At 32.7% G+C, this 14,597-nt stretch overlaps 2 protein-coding genes across 2 annotated transcripts; both read right to left on the bottom strand.

The window, feature by feature from the left end:
• Window positions 4,842-5,793, bottom strand: LOC109356130. Its single transcript, XM_019599467.1, has 2 exons — window positions 5,236-5,793; window positions 4,842-4,954 (listed from the first exon to the last, which is right to left on the bottom strand). Exons 1-2 carry the CDS (start codon window positions 5,759-5,761, stop codon window positions 4,917-4,919), a joined length of 564 nt encoding a protein of 187 aa, XP_019455012.1. The 5' UTR covers window positions 5,762-5,793; the 3' UTR covers window positions 4,842-4,916.
• On the bottom strand, window positions 5,852-6,160 carry LOC109356269. The gene has a single exon (XM_019599594.1). It carries the CDS (start codon window positions 6,158-6,160, stop codon window positions 5,852-5,854), a length of 309 nt encoding a protein of 102 aa, XP_019455139.1.

Genomic DNA, 14,597 nt, shown 5'->3' with positions numbered 1-14,597 from the left:
ACATATACATATACATATACATATACATATACATATACATATACATATATATATATATATATATATATATATATATATAATCACTCGAGGAGCTATTTACGTGAGGACAATGTGCTATTGTGAGAAATGAGAATACTTAATATATATCAACGGATCTTGAATGAACGGTTAAGATTAAAAGATACATGCGCATGACTATCATGTGATTAATAACTAATTTTTAATCCTAACCATCCATAATTAGTTGTAAGACTAAAATTTGAGAATTATTAACTGGCTTCCTTATCACTCATTTGTTTCCAATCATTTAAATCGTTTATCTATAACATGGTTCAACTATTACTAAATATAATTTTTGACGTAACAAATAATTTTGCTATGAACCACATTCTTTCTCTCTCTGCTCAGTCTCATGCATGCACATACATACACAAAAAGATACAAGTGAGGATCACAAGCAATGATATTTCAAATCCCAAAATTTGTAGGTGTGGACGAAGGTAATAAAGTCAAGAAAATGAAAGGTTATCCGAAATAAGGGAATGGTAGTTGGCCTTTTTTGTTTTGCTAGCTTTAGTACATTATCTTATGGGCCTATTCTTTTTTATACAGTATAAGCTACCTCCTCAACCCTTTCCTAGTAGAAATTAGATACTCTACTCGGATGAAGGATCCAATATTGAATGAAGATTGTGACATATGTTATTAATTTTTTTAACAATCTAGATTTTAACATTTTTAAATAAAAAAGTTATAAATTATTAAACTCATTCTTTACTTCACATTTTAGTATTAGATTATCCAATACTAGAAAGACGATGCTAATCATTTCTTGTGGTCCTTGTGTAAATCCCAAACTCCTTTTCATGTTGTATTGTGATGCTTTCATAGCAACCTCTCATCAAACACATGGTAGTGGGTTCCACTAACCCTACATCCTTGAAACATTATATTAAGACAATGATGGGAAGAGTTGGATTTATTAGATGGGATTAGAAAACTACATCTTTGAGACATTATTAGCACCCCCAATCTTCAAAAGCCCTTTGTGAAAATGTCAATGTGAGGTATGAGGTGATTTTGATGGGATTGTCCAAAAACTGAAACTTGAAAGCTTTACCCATTAATTATGAGAACCTTTTTAGGTGGTCCATTTATTATTCTAAGTAATCCAAACAGAAAAAGTTTTGTTTAACACTTTACCAACAATAGCCGAAATTGATTCTTAAGCTTGTTTATGGCCATTTAGGAATCCAACAACTAAAAAGTGGTTTAGGTAAAATGTTTAAAGAATGAGAGCATATCTTTTATTCATAAAATGTATCACTAAAAGTATTATTTATTATAATTGATTAAAAATATATATTTAAATTAAAAGTTTAATGATTAAATGTTTTTTTTTGACAAATCACAACAATTAACTTATGAGTTCATATATTTAACTCCAGGAGACTACAATCATGTGCCTTAGCTATTATATTAGGTAATTGCTTACGTAGTTCATTGGCCATCTTTGTGACCCACAATTTGAATAAATGATAAAACAAGCAGAAAATAGCAACCTATATTCTGATTACAACGATGTTTTCTGTTCAATCACGCTCTACCTTAAATATTGATATCATTCTCGTCTAAAAATAAATAAATAAATAATATTAATAAGAATGAGAAATTGTGTGCATCCGCATTAGTAGGAGTGATATCCTATATGGTCAATTTTATTTTGTGATTTATATATATTAATATATATACCCTTATATATGTATAAATGATACAGTTTTTAAAAGATTGAATACTTTTATTAGTATATATATTTCTCGTGTCTCTGAAGTTCTATCTCTGCCAAATATTTTTATTAGTATATATATTTTTATTAGTGTATATTATTTTAAAAGATTGAATATTTTTCCTGTACAAATTGTTAGATCAGCTGCATAGGAAGAGAAAAGGGAGAGGAGAAGAAGAAGAGAGAAGGGAGAGGAGAAGAAGAGAGAAATGCAATATTGAATTGATTAATAGAGATAAGGCCAAATGGCCAATACATATAGGAAGCTAGGAAAATACAAAAGACAAGACTACCCTTTACTAATAACTAAAATACATTTAACATTCCCCCTCAAACTCAAGATGCGTTAATCGAAAGCATCGAGAGTTTGTTAGTCAAGAAACGGAAACGTTGAGTAGAATGAGTTTTGGTAAACAAATCAGCAATCTGCAACGAAGAAGAAATGAAGGGTAAGGTGATGGTGCCATGTTGGAAGTGGTGACGTGTGAAGTGACAATCAATCTCAATATGTTTAGTACGCTCATGAAAGACAGAGTTATGAGCGATTTGAATAGCACTCTTATTGTCACAGTACATGGGAGTGGGTTCAGGTTGATCAACACCCAGAGAAGCAAGTAACCAACGCAACCAAACTATTTCAGCAGTGGTGGTTGCCATAGCACGATACTCAGCCTCTGTAGAAGAGCGAGAAATAACATCCTGCTTCTTACTCTTCCAAGATATGAGAGAATCTCCTAGAAAGATACAGAAACCCATAGTAGACTTGCGATCAGTAGGATCCCCAGCCCAATCAGCATCTGAATAAGCAGACAATGTCAAGGAAGAAGTTGAAGAGAAAAGAAGACTCTGAAACTGAGTGCCTCGAAGATAACGAAGGATCCGAAGAACAGCTGCCCAATGAACAGTAGTAGGAGAACTCACAAACTGGCTAATAATGTGGACTGCATAAGCAATATCGGGTCTAGTAATGGTCAAATACACCAAACAACCAACAAGAGAGCGGTATAGAGTAGGTTCAGAGAGAGGAACACCATCAAAAGATGTATATCTAGCATTAGTCTCAAGAGGACTGTCAACAGCTTTAGTGTCAGAGAGACTAACCAGGTCAAGAATATCAGCAATATATTTCGATTGGGAAAGAAGATAACCCCTAGGAGATGAGGCTACTTCAATTCCCAAGAAATATCTAAGAGTACCTAAATCCTTCATCTCAAATTGTTCTACTAGTTGCGTCTTCAACTCTGTAATCCCATCAACATCATCACCAGTAATGATCATATCATCGACATATAAAGAGATGATAATGCAACCATGATGAGTATTTTTGACAAATAAAGCATACTCATGTGGACTTGAAGAGAAGCCAAGAGAAGTTACCACAATAGATAATTTCTCAAACCAAGCACGAGGAGCTTGTTTGAGCCCATAGAGAGATTTTTGCAGCTTGCATACTTCCCCCGGATTATGAGAAACTCCAGGAGGAGGAACCATATATATTTCTTCATGAAGATCACCATTTAGAAAAGCATTTTTGACATCCATCTGAGAGATATGCCATTGACGAACAGATGCAATAGCAATAAGAGTGCGAATGGTTGTCATCTTGGCAACAGGAGCAAAAGTTTCTTCATAATCCATGCCATATTGTTGAGCATATCCCTTGGCAACAAGACGAGCTTTGTAACGCTCAATAGAACCATCAGACTTGATCTTGATCTTAAAGACCCAACGAGAACCTATAGCACGTTTGTCTGGTGGTAGAGACACCATAGTCCAAGTACCTGTTTTGTGCAAAGCAGAAAGTTCATCGTTCATAGCCTGCTGCCAAAGAGGATCAAGAACAGCCTCTTGATAGGAGGATGGCTCAGATAACCTGTGGAGAGAGGTCAAAGCAGAAGCAAAAGAAGTAGAATAAATGTTGTAAACAAAGTCAGGGAGCTGAGTGGACTTATGGATACGTTGAGGATAACGACGAGGAAGAGGAGGTGGTTGAGGATGAGGATCACCAATCTGCAGAGGGTCATGGGCAGGCGGGGGGGTATGAGGAGCTTCATCCCTGAAATTCTCAAAATTAAAGTCATTTGGACCATCAATATCCGCAACAAACGGATCAATATGAATGAGATCAGACCTGGTAATGTTTTGAGAGTCAGATGAAATAGAATAAAAAGACAAATGCTCAAGAAAAACAACATGAGAAATATACAATTTACGAGTAGAAGGATTATAACAACGATAACCTTTCAGACCATCCCCATAACGAAGAAAGACACATATGACAGATCGAGGAGTCAATTTACTCCGTTCAACATGAGGAAGAAGAACAAAACAAGTGCAACCAAAAACCCTCAATGATGAATAATCAGGAGGATGACCATACAACCTTTCAAAAGGAGACAAACCTGAAGTAACAGAAGAAGGAATTCTGTTAATGACATGAACCGCAGTTTTGACAGCCTAACCCCAGAACTCAGAAGGAGCCGATGCTGACAAAAGCATAGAACGAGCTGTTTCAAGAATGTGACGATGCTTTCTTTCAGCAACTCCATTTTGTTCAGGGGTGTCAGTACAAGAGGCTTGGTGAACTGTTCCATCAGAGGAAAGTAACTCAGAGAATTTGTTAGAGGTGTATTCACCACCTAAATCACAGCGGAAGCACTTAATAACAGAGTTATATTGAGTATTAACCAAAGCACGAAAATGACAATAAATACCAAAGAATTCAGAACGATGTTTCATAAGAAAAATCCAACAATAACGGGTGTAATCATCAATGAAAGAGACATAATATTTGGATCCACTTTTAGTAGCAATTGGGGATGGACCCCATACATCAGAATGAACCAAATCAAAAGGTGCCTTAGAAATTGAAACACTTTTAGGAAAAGGTAAAGCAGAAAACTTGGCAAGTTTACAACCACAACAGTCAGAAATGTCATTTGGTTGTAATGATCCTAAGACTCCCGTTGATGCTAAGTATTTCAAACGAGGAGAAGATACATGACCCAGACGAGAATGCCATAAATAAAACTTAGAAGAAGACAAATTCAAACGAAAAGATGATAAATCAACAGTAGGAGCTGCAACATGTGGAAGCTTCAGTTCATCCAAAATATAAAGCCCCCCCTGTCTATGGCCTGTCCCAATCAGCCTCTTCGATTGAGGATCCTGCACATAACAATGAGTTGAGGAAAATAAGATTGAGAAACCAGAATCACACAGTTGACTAACAGAAGCAAGACTTAAAGTGAGGTTAGGTATATAATAAACATCAGAGAGAGATAGTTTAGGTGTAGAAACAGAACCAACTCCTTCCAATAACATAGGAGTTCCATCAGCAGTCATAACAGATACACAGGACGACTTATGTACAGATGTAAAAGATTTAAAGTCAGATGACATATGATGGGACGCTCCAGAGTCAAGGATCCATATGGAGGATGATATACCTGATGAGCCAGCAGAAGACAGACCTACATTAGGAGAGACTGACATAGCATTGGGCTGAGATGCAAGAAACTTCTGAAATTGTTCTACCAGGTCAGACATGTTAGACCCAGAGTGAACCATCCCAGGGGTGGCAGATGGAGAAACAGCAGTAGCAGCAGCAACATTGGAAGATTGAGATGTGTGCTGAAAGTTCCTGTATTTCGACTGAGGCGGACGCCACTGAGGTGGTTGATAAGGTTGCTCCTTCTTCAATAATTTTGGACATTGAGCCTTCCAATGACCCTTTTCCTTACAGAAGCTACATTCATCATAATTGACTCTGCCTTGAGATTTCCCTTTCACAACAGGAGCAGCAAACACAAAGGGGCTTGGCAGAATCCCTTTGTCAACAATTCCCTTTTCAGAGTGGGACTTCAAACGAACTTCTTCAGCTAAAAGTTCATTAACAACAGAGTCAACAGATGGCAGAGGAGTGCGATGCAAAATGGAACCACGGAGGCCTTCAAAATCATTCCGAAGAGCCATCAAAAACTGTACTAAACACTGTTGTTCCCGACGATCAGTGTACAGTGTGAATGCTTGCAATTCTGCATATTCAGTGAGTGCCAATTGGTCTCAAAGATTAGTCATAGCAGAATAAAACTCTTGGATGCTCATGCTATGTTGTTGGAGAGCTCGAATATCAATCTCTAACTGATATTGTTTTGCAAAATTGGACTGCACATACAATCGTTTAAGGTGCTCCCAAACCTGAGATGCTGAATCATATTTTGCAAGTTGAACACCAATAGATTGCGAAACAGAATTATTAATCCAAGTAATAATTTTCGAGTTGTTCACTTCCCAAGTTTCTAACTCTTTTGCATAATTTTCAGTAGCACTATTTGTAGGTTTAACAAAAGTTCCAGAAACATATCCCCACATTCGTTTACCAATCAGAAAATTTCTCATCACATAACTCCAATATGCATAATTGGATGATCCATTTAGTTGCACATTAATGGATTGCAAAGAATCATATCTTTTAGTTGCCATAACTAACAAGCACAACAGTAGGGAAATCGAAATTCAAAGGGAAAGAGAAACAGAAAACCTGACAAATTCGCTCAGCAAAATTGATACTCGCTCAGCGAAAACTGCGATCTGCGAATCTGAAATTGTGATCTCCGATCTGCGAACTACGGAGGCTGATCTACCACTGCAAAGAAGAAGAAAAGATGATGGAACCCAGAAGCATGAACAGGATCTGCGGAAAAAATTCGAATCGGGGCTCCGCGAGAGCTGTGGCCTTAGAAAATCTTGCTCTTGATACCATGTTAGGTCAGCTGCATAGGAAGAGAGAAGGGAGAGGAGAAGAAGAGAGAAATGCAATATTGAATTGATTAATAGAGATAAGGCCAATGGGCCAATACATATAGGAAGCTAGGAAAATACAAAAGATAAGACTACCATTTACTAATAACTAAAATACATTTAACACAAATTTCTATTAAGATTTGTGTCTAAATTATTATTTTTCTTTTCACAAACTTCAATTCCATCACAAATTCTATTGTTCAAATTTTCAACCAAACATATATATCCTCTTTAAGCATTTTATGACCAATTGAAAATAGTATATATGGGAATTCCACCTTAATTGATTAGAGAATATCACTAATTAAATTAATACGAGCACGTAATCAATGAACATTGGTATAAGATCCATTGATTAAATTTAGTGATGATTTTTCGAAATCTTAGAATCATTATGACTCTCAATGATTATAAAACCTGACTTAGATAGTTGAAGATAACATTTTCAATGTGACCTAGAAGTATAATAATTTATTGTCTCTTTATGAATTTCCCCGTGAAAACTTATCCTACTATTTTACATGCAGATGAAACATTGACCGCTCTAATATTGTTGAAGCAACTAGTAATTGAAAGGCACTATTGGGATCATTTATGTCAAATTGAGCCAACAATGATACAAACCAACACATATGAGTATTAGTTACCCAACTATATTTGCAAGTGGAGCTAGATCAACTTGAAGAACTCATTTAATATGGTAACCAAGGTTGTTTCCACTTGGAATCTAACAAACAATTGCAGAAAAGTTGGAACAATGATAACCCTCAATTAAGTTAGGAAATTGGAGATGTTGAGAAACTTTCTCCTTAATTGATGGGAGAATATCACCATTGAACCTTTATATGTGATTACTTGAATATGAGCATATGAACATTGGACCTAAATAGATGATACGTTGAATACATATAATGAAGACTTTTCAAAAGTGATGAAATTATTCATTGACTCTTGAAGACTATGAAGTCTAACCTAAAAAGTTGTAGATAACATTTTCAAGTTGCCTTGAAAATGTGATAATAAATAATTATCAACTATATGTTTATGAAGAAGTCTTCATCTCACTCACTATATAAAGGGAAGTTGTGAGGAAGAGATTACAAGCACATGAGAAGAGAAATGTAGAGAGTAAGTGAAATAGTTGATATCCATAATAGTGTTAAACAATGATTTTCTAGTGAAAGATAAGATAGACATTTTATTCCATCCTAATTGAGTGAATTGAATAGTGAGAGGGGCAAATATTTTAATTCTACTTTATATAATGGAGACATTTCTAGACTATGTCATATAGTTGATCACTTATCAATTTAGAGAGATTCTTTCACGTAAAAATTCTAGGTATTACTCTTCTATTTTTCTCTATTTTATTTGTCCACTTATTGCTTTGGCAAGTGTTCATTTTGTATCAAAGAGATAAAAAGAATTGATTATGAATTTCCCAACATAATCTGAATACATCATGAATATAAAATCTTTTCGGAATATGATTTTTTATATTGTTTTATTTTTACAAGTATAATATCTTCAACTTATCCCATCATACTTAATGTGCGAGTTCACACTTGATTATATCTAAGAATCTTCTCCCTATGTGTATCATACACTTACCAATTCGCTCATCGTTAAAGCCTACCATATCTTAGCCGGACCATGGGTTGAAGGTACATTCATAGGAAGCAAAAACATGCTGCTCCTCCAAGTCTAGTTGAAGTTGAGAAAGATGGTGATATTGAGAGGAGAAATGTGTCATGGGGTGACTGAAGCATGGGTTCCATTGCACAATCTCTTAGGAATAAATGAGGCTAGAAGGAGATGAGTATTTTTGGAGATTTTAAGGGTTTGTGGGTGTATTTATTTTAAAGTGGGTTAAAAAATTTCGCCAGTAAAAAGTACTGTATGTTGAGTTTGTGTTTATTAAAGACTATAATAATAACAACTTCTGGCCCCATTACATTCCATTTTGCATAATTTTCGTTCTTGTATCTAGGCCCAAATAATTGGTTCCATACAGAGTTCATGGACTTTCACCATCGATAATCATGTTTGAAAGATGGGAAGACTTTCACTATTCCCCAATATAGATGACTATAAACATTTTATTAAAAATAAATATTCACTTTTGTCCTTATAATTTTTGTATCTACTAATTTGACTTTTAAAAAATAAAAAGTTCAAACTAGCATTAAAAGCCTCAAGGGTCATAAAAAATGTTTTAAATAACTATTTTGATTAACATTTAATATTTATGGAACCATTTTCAGTTTTCCATTTTTTAGGGATCAAATTAACCAATCCAAAAAAAACATTGAGGACTAAAGTATACCTTTACTCTTATTTTAATATTCCAGGTTGAAAATAAGATTGAAAATATATAACGGAAACCAAACGGAGTATTGGATAGTACGTGAGGGATTAAGATACTTATCGATGGGGTAAATATCAATATAAAATCATATATTTAGCATAAATGATATAAAATGATACGTGGAATTACTCCTGCTTTTACCCTCATTACTACCACATTCTAGATAATTGTGTATTAATAATCACTGGGGCAAACAAAATAATAATTAAATGGCCGAATAATATAGAATAAGTGAAAACTATCAAAGAATAAAATAAGTGAAAAATATTAAAGCCAGTAATACATTTTCTTATCCATTTCTTTTAATCGTATGAAACAAAGCATTGCTTGCAAAGACAAATTAAGAGGGTTTAAACCAGTCTTTTAGCAAGTAATGATTATGATTACAGGTTGGTGATTAGTTATTATATTTCATATGTATATCCATTCTTTAGATTCATGTTATTGTGGTTATAACCTATAAGAGATGCATTAAGTCTTAAAAGATCCAGCTTTACCGACCATGGTCAAACAATAAATTTCTAATGGTTGCTTTCCTTTCCTCCTTCATTTTTTTCTAGTTAACATTTACTTGATAAATTTCCCTTTTTCTATATTAATTTTAGGAAATATATCATAGTACTTTGACTCTTGTATTCAAATTTGAAGAAATAGTGCACACCACAACCAAAAAAAACGCGTAAAAATATAAAAAAAAGTCTAATTAGCATTAAAATTATTATTTTGGGTTGTCTTTGACTAATGATTTTCTTATTGTTTCCACAAACAATTTGGAATGAAGTTATTGTTGAAATATATTTTGTTATTTTGAATTAATATTATATTGGGTTAGTAGTTAGTTTAAATCTATTTATCTTTTGTATAATTTTTAAGATTAAAATATATGTAAAATATATTAGTTAGTTAGTCAGGAGTTATAGTTAGGATTTAGGTAGAGTTATCTCTATTGAATTTTATATATAATAGATTTGTTAATTTCTTTGTATTTTAATATCATTCATTTCAATCAATAAAGATACACATTCTTTTCATGCCCCTTGATTTCTATCTTGAGCATTGTTATTCTCAAACAAATATTTTTTCATATTTTAGATGTCTCTCACTTTTAAGTCATGAAACCAACATGATAATTTTGAGTAGTGTTATTTTTGAATGGGTATTATTCATATTTCATTATATTCTAGATTTATCTCTTTCTTTGACCAAGAAACCAATACAATATTCTTGAGCAATAATATCAATTCATCTTATTTGACTTTCTTCCTATTGTGTTGGTTCTTAATGAACAATATTGTTGCTTTCAATTTTAATTCATTTTGTTTTAAGAATTCTTATATTTTTTCTATTAATTCTCTTGGCACAACCTTACTACATTCATGTGCTATATTTTGAAGAAATTTTTAATCTCTTTAAATTTCTTTTATTCAATAGTCTTCTTTGACTATCATTCTAAGAAATCCTTAAGTTGTATGAGAATTGGTTGCAATTAGTGAACAAAGACCTTCCTACATCATATGCAAACTGGATATTTTTATTAGTACAAAGAAATGTAGACCTTCCGTCAAAGACTTAAGAACTTTGTTCATTCAATCATCTTTTGTCTAAACTGAGAGTTATAAACATCCACTCTCCAACTTGAGGAAGGATGTTGAAATACATTTTGACATTTTGGGTTAATATTTTATTGGGTTAGTAGTTAGTTTAACCCCATTTACATTTTGTATAATTTCTATGATTAAATATGTAAAATAGATTAGTTAGGAGTTAGGTAGAATTTAATCTATTGTATTTTCAATATAATAGATTTGTTAATTTCTTTGTAATTCATTCAATTTAATATCATTCAATCATTCAATTCATTCATTTCAATCAATGAAAATACATATTCTTTTCTTCCTCCTTCATTTGTAATAGTTATAAAATATCATAATGTTTTATGATAAGTAAGAAATTTTACTAATGAAACTATCCTAAGTATCATATTGGACTCATAATCCATCATCCAAGAAGAGTTGAAAAATATCCGCCTCAATCATTTGCCCAAATCAAGTATAAATAGAAAGGTTAAGCCTTCCTCTCAAAAAATGAAAAATTAGTGCATAATAATTAACATTCCTTTGGTAGAATGGAAAGAGAATAAATATTCTCTTCAATTCAATATCATTCAATCATTCAATTCATTCATTTCGATCAATGAAAATACATATTCTTTTCTTCCTCCTTCATTTCTAATAGTTATAAAATATCATAATGATTTTGTGATAAGTAGGAAATTTTACTAATGAAACTATGCTAACTATTATATTGGACTCATAATCGGAAGAGTTAAAAAATATCCACCTCAATCATTTGCTCAAATAAACTATAAATAGAAAGGTTAAGCCTTCCTCTCAAAAAATGGAAAATTAGTGCATAGTACTTAACATTCCTTTGGTAGAATGGAAAGAGAATATGTAATTATTAAAAATTTAACTTAAAAGAAAAATGTATGACAAATGGTGTAATTTTTTATATATTATCAATCTATTCTTTACTATTTATTTCAATCATTGACTTTTCAAAAAAAAAAAAAATAATACAAATAAACAATAAGTAACATACTAATTGTGTATATATATTATATTCTTGAATACATTTTCTAATCAACAAGTGACCATCAAGTTTGTCACACTTTTTAGGACACATGTAGAGAAATGAAAGAATAGAAACCTACGAGAAACATGTAGTTCTCTCATCTGGTCTCTGATAAAGTATAAGAAGAGAGAGTTGAAATGGAGTGAGACCCAACAAAACATATTTTTTTCTCCTCTCAAATGTAAGAAATTAAGAGAGGAAAAATGAAGGAGGAAGAAATGAAAGAATAGAAACCTACGAGAAACATATGGTTCTCTCCTCTGGTCTCTCTGCTAAAGTATAAGAAGAGAGAATTGAAATGGAGTGAGGCCCAACAAAACATATTTTTTTCTCCTCTCAGATGTAAGAGATTAAGAAAGGAAAAATGAAGGAGGAAGAAACTTATTTCTTATCTTTTTTCTATACAATCAAACAACAACAAAAAATTACTTTTTATCTCTTTCACCTTAATGTATTTCTCTCTTATTAGTTTCTTCCCTAAATCCAAATCTAGCATTATGGTGTGCACGGGTCAATTTGAATAAGATGAGTAAAGCTTTTCCCTAACTACCTAAATAGTAAATTTTTGAATTGGAATCCATCAATTTTAAATGCGATGAAATGATCTAACCCCACCAAATTTCTTGAGGATGAGGTCATAATATGCCTATCTTAAAATCCTAATATCCATTATTTTAAATAAATAAATGATAATATAACTTCCTCCCACCAAACCCTACATTCGCTTCATCTCGAAACTAAAACATTTAGACTGTACAAACGTTTATAAATGACAAATTAACGGCCAGATCTCACGTTTGATTGAGGTACAAAATTAAGATGGAATTTTGATGGAGGTTGGTTTGACCGTTGGAATTCCATTCAGACATTTTCATTAACAAAAACAAAAGACCACCTGAGAAGTTAACTTTGTCTGTCTCTGATTTATAAGAGAGAGAGAGAATCTAGAGAGATAGAGAAAGAGAGGTTTACAACAAACATTGTTTTGTGTTTGTTGTCTTTTACTTGTGGTTTCATTTAGCTGTTGTTTCATTTTTTTCTATTTCGTTTTTGTTACTGAGAAGGAACTGAGATACGGAGAGAGAAATTTGGGTTTTGGGTTTCTCTCTCTTCTATCTGTTTGGAATTTTGTTGTCGGAAAGGTTTAATTTTGTGTGTGTGAGGTTTGAGAGATTTAAGGTTTGGATGTTGGAAATTTTCCATGAATAATCATTAGATTGAAATGCGGAAATCATAATGATCATGACTTTGCCACAATGTATATGTCCATACATAAACTCAAATGGAGCAACCATGATCCAGACCGAAGAAACCCTAATTGATATCATGGTGAAGAGGAAGAGCATACATTGATTAGCCATTTTGAATCTCGAAGGTATGAGGATATGATGATCTTCCAGATGTTAGAGCGCCTGATGGTTTTTCTTATGCTTCTCTAGAGGGGAATGAGAATTCCAAGTTCCAAGAGTGTTGCTTGATGATGTTGTTGCCTTATGGTTACCTTATGGAATTGTGATTGTGTGTTATCTTATATTTAATAACTCTCCACAATTCCCTTTATTCTCATCAACCTACTCAACAAAACCCGTTGCTCTACAAATGGGGACCATAACTCATAAAAGTAATGGAAGGAGTTACTAGGGGTGTAAGCGATTCTGGTTTAAACCGTGAAATCAATGGAACCGAACCGAACCAAACCGCAAAATGTGGTTCGGTTCGGTGTCGCGGTTCAGTTCGGTTTCGCGGTTCGGTTCGGTTATTTTTTTAAGGAATCGTTTATGTTCGGTTCGGTTTATGGTTTTAGAAATTTAGGAACCGTTGGAACCGAACCGAACCGCATATTAAAGAAATGTATACAAGGGATTAGGGAATAATGTGTTAGAATTGTTTAAATTGTTCAACCAATTTTCTAGCTTAAATTATCATTTTTTGTGTGAATTGTAGTGTTATATTTGTTACTAAGTTATTATTAAGTTTGTATTATATATGTTATTAGTTACTAAATTGTTTCCTAATGTCTTATGATTTGGAACATATTTACAATTTTGTGATATTGAGTTTGAAACTAACATATATCATATATTGTTATACATGTGTTACTAATTATGAAATGTAAGGTTATAAATGTAACCATTATATATTTTACTAATTCATATATATGTACCTAATCATGAATTTTATTGTTATATATGATTCAAAATATTTTATAATAGTAGTATTAATGTTTATCCTTTTATGGATGAACAATATCTCTTGTAATACATTTTGAATTTTCAATTCATGGAAGATTTTTTATAAAAAAGTAAATGGAAAAACCGTGGAACCGAACCGAACCATTCAAGAGCGGTTCGGTTCTAATAGTTAAATTTGCGGTTAATTGAGCGGAACCGAATCATATGTTTTTGATTGGTTCGGTCACTAAAATGCACCAAAAACCGAACCGAACCGAACCGAATTTTTACACCCCTAGCGGTTACTGCTTAAGTTGCAATAATTCTGATTCAGTCCTTTTATCAAATCAGAAATTGCCTGAATGTATCTACACTTATAATATTTCATGACACATATGCCTTTAGCCACCAAATTAATTACTGAAGATCATTTTATATTTTGGCTAATTAAATAATGGCCATAACATAGTTATAGAATTATATTTGTGACCCATAAATTGTCAGAAATTCTAACAATCTCCCACTAGTCACACATATGATTCTCTATACGTGTTATCCTTATTGCGCGCTTAAATATTGCCATTATGACTCAGGCATATCCAAATTATCCCGTCCATTAGTCATATCTTCATATCGAATCATAGTGAATTTCGTCATATCAATCATGACTAATTCAACAATGATCACCAACATTGACACAACTAAATGACATAGATTCATCATGAAATGAAAAGCATGAAAATCACAGGAATATGATCTGTACATGTCAATTTTCAATTGGTCCTACTTAACTTTAGTGAGATCCTTAATAATAGCATAAAACCTTATTGTA

This window comes from Lupinus angustifolius, chromosome LG09, assembly GCF_001865875.1.
Source record: "Lupinus angustifolius cultivar Tanjil chromosome LG09, LupAngTanjil_v1.0, whole genome shotgun sequence".
Lineage (NCBI taxonomy): Eukaryota > Viridiplantae > Streptophyta > Magnoliopsida > Fabales > Fabaceae > Lupinus > Lupinus angustifolius.
This window is presented reverse-complemented; position numbering and strand designations above follow the sequence as displayed.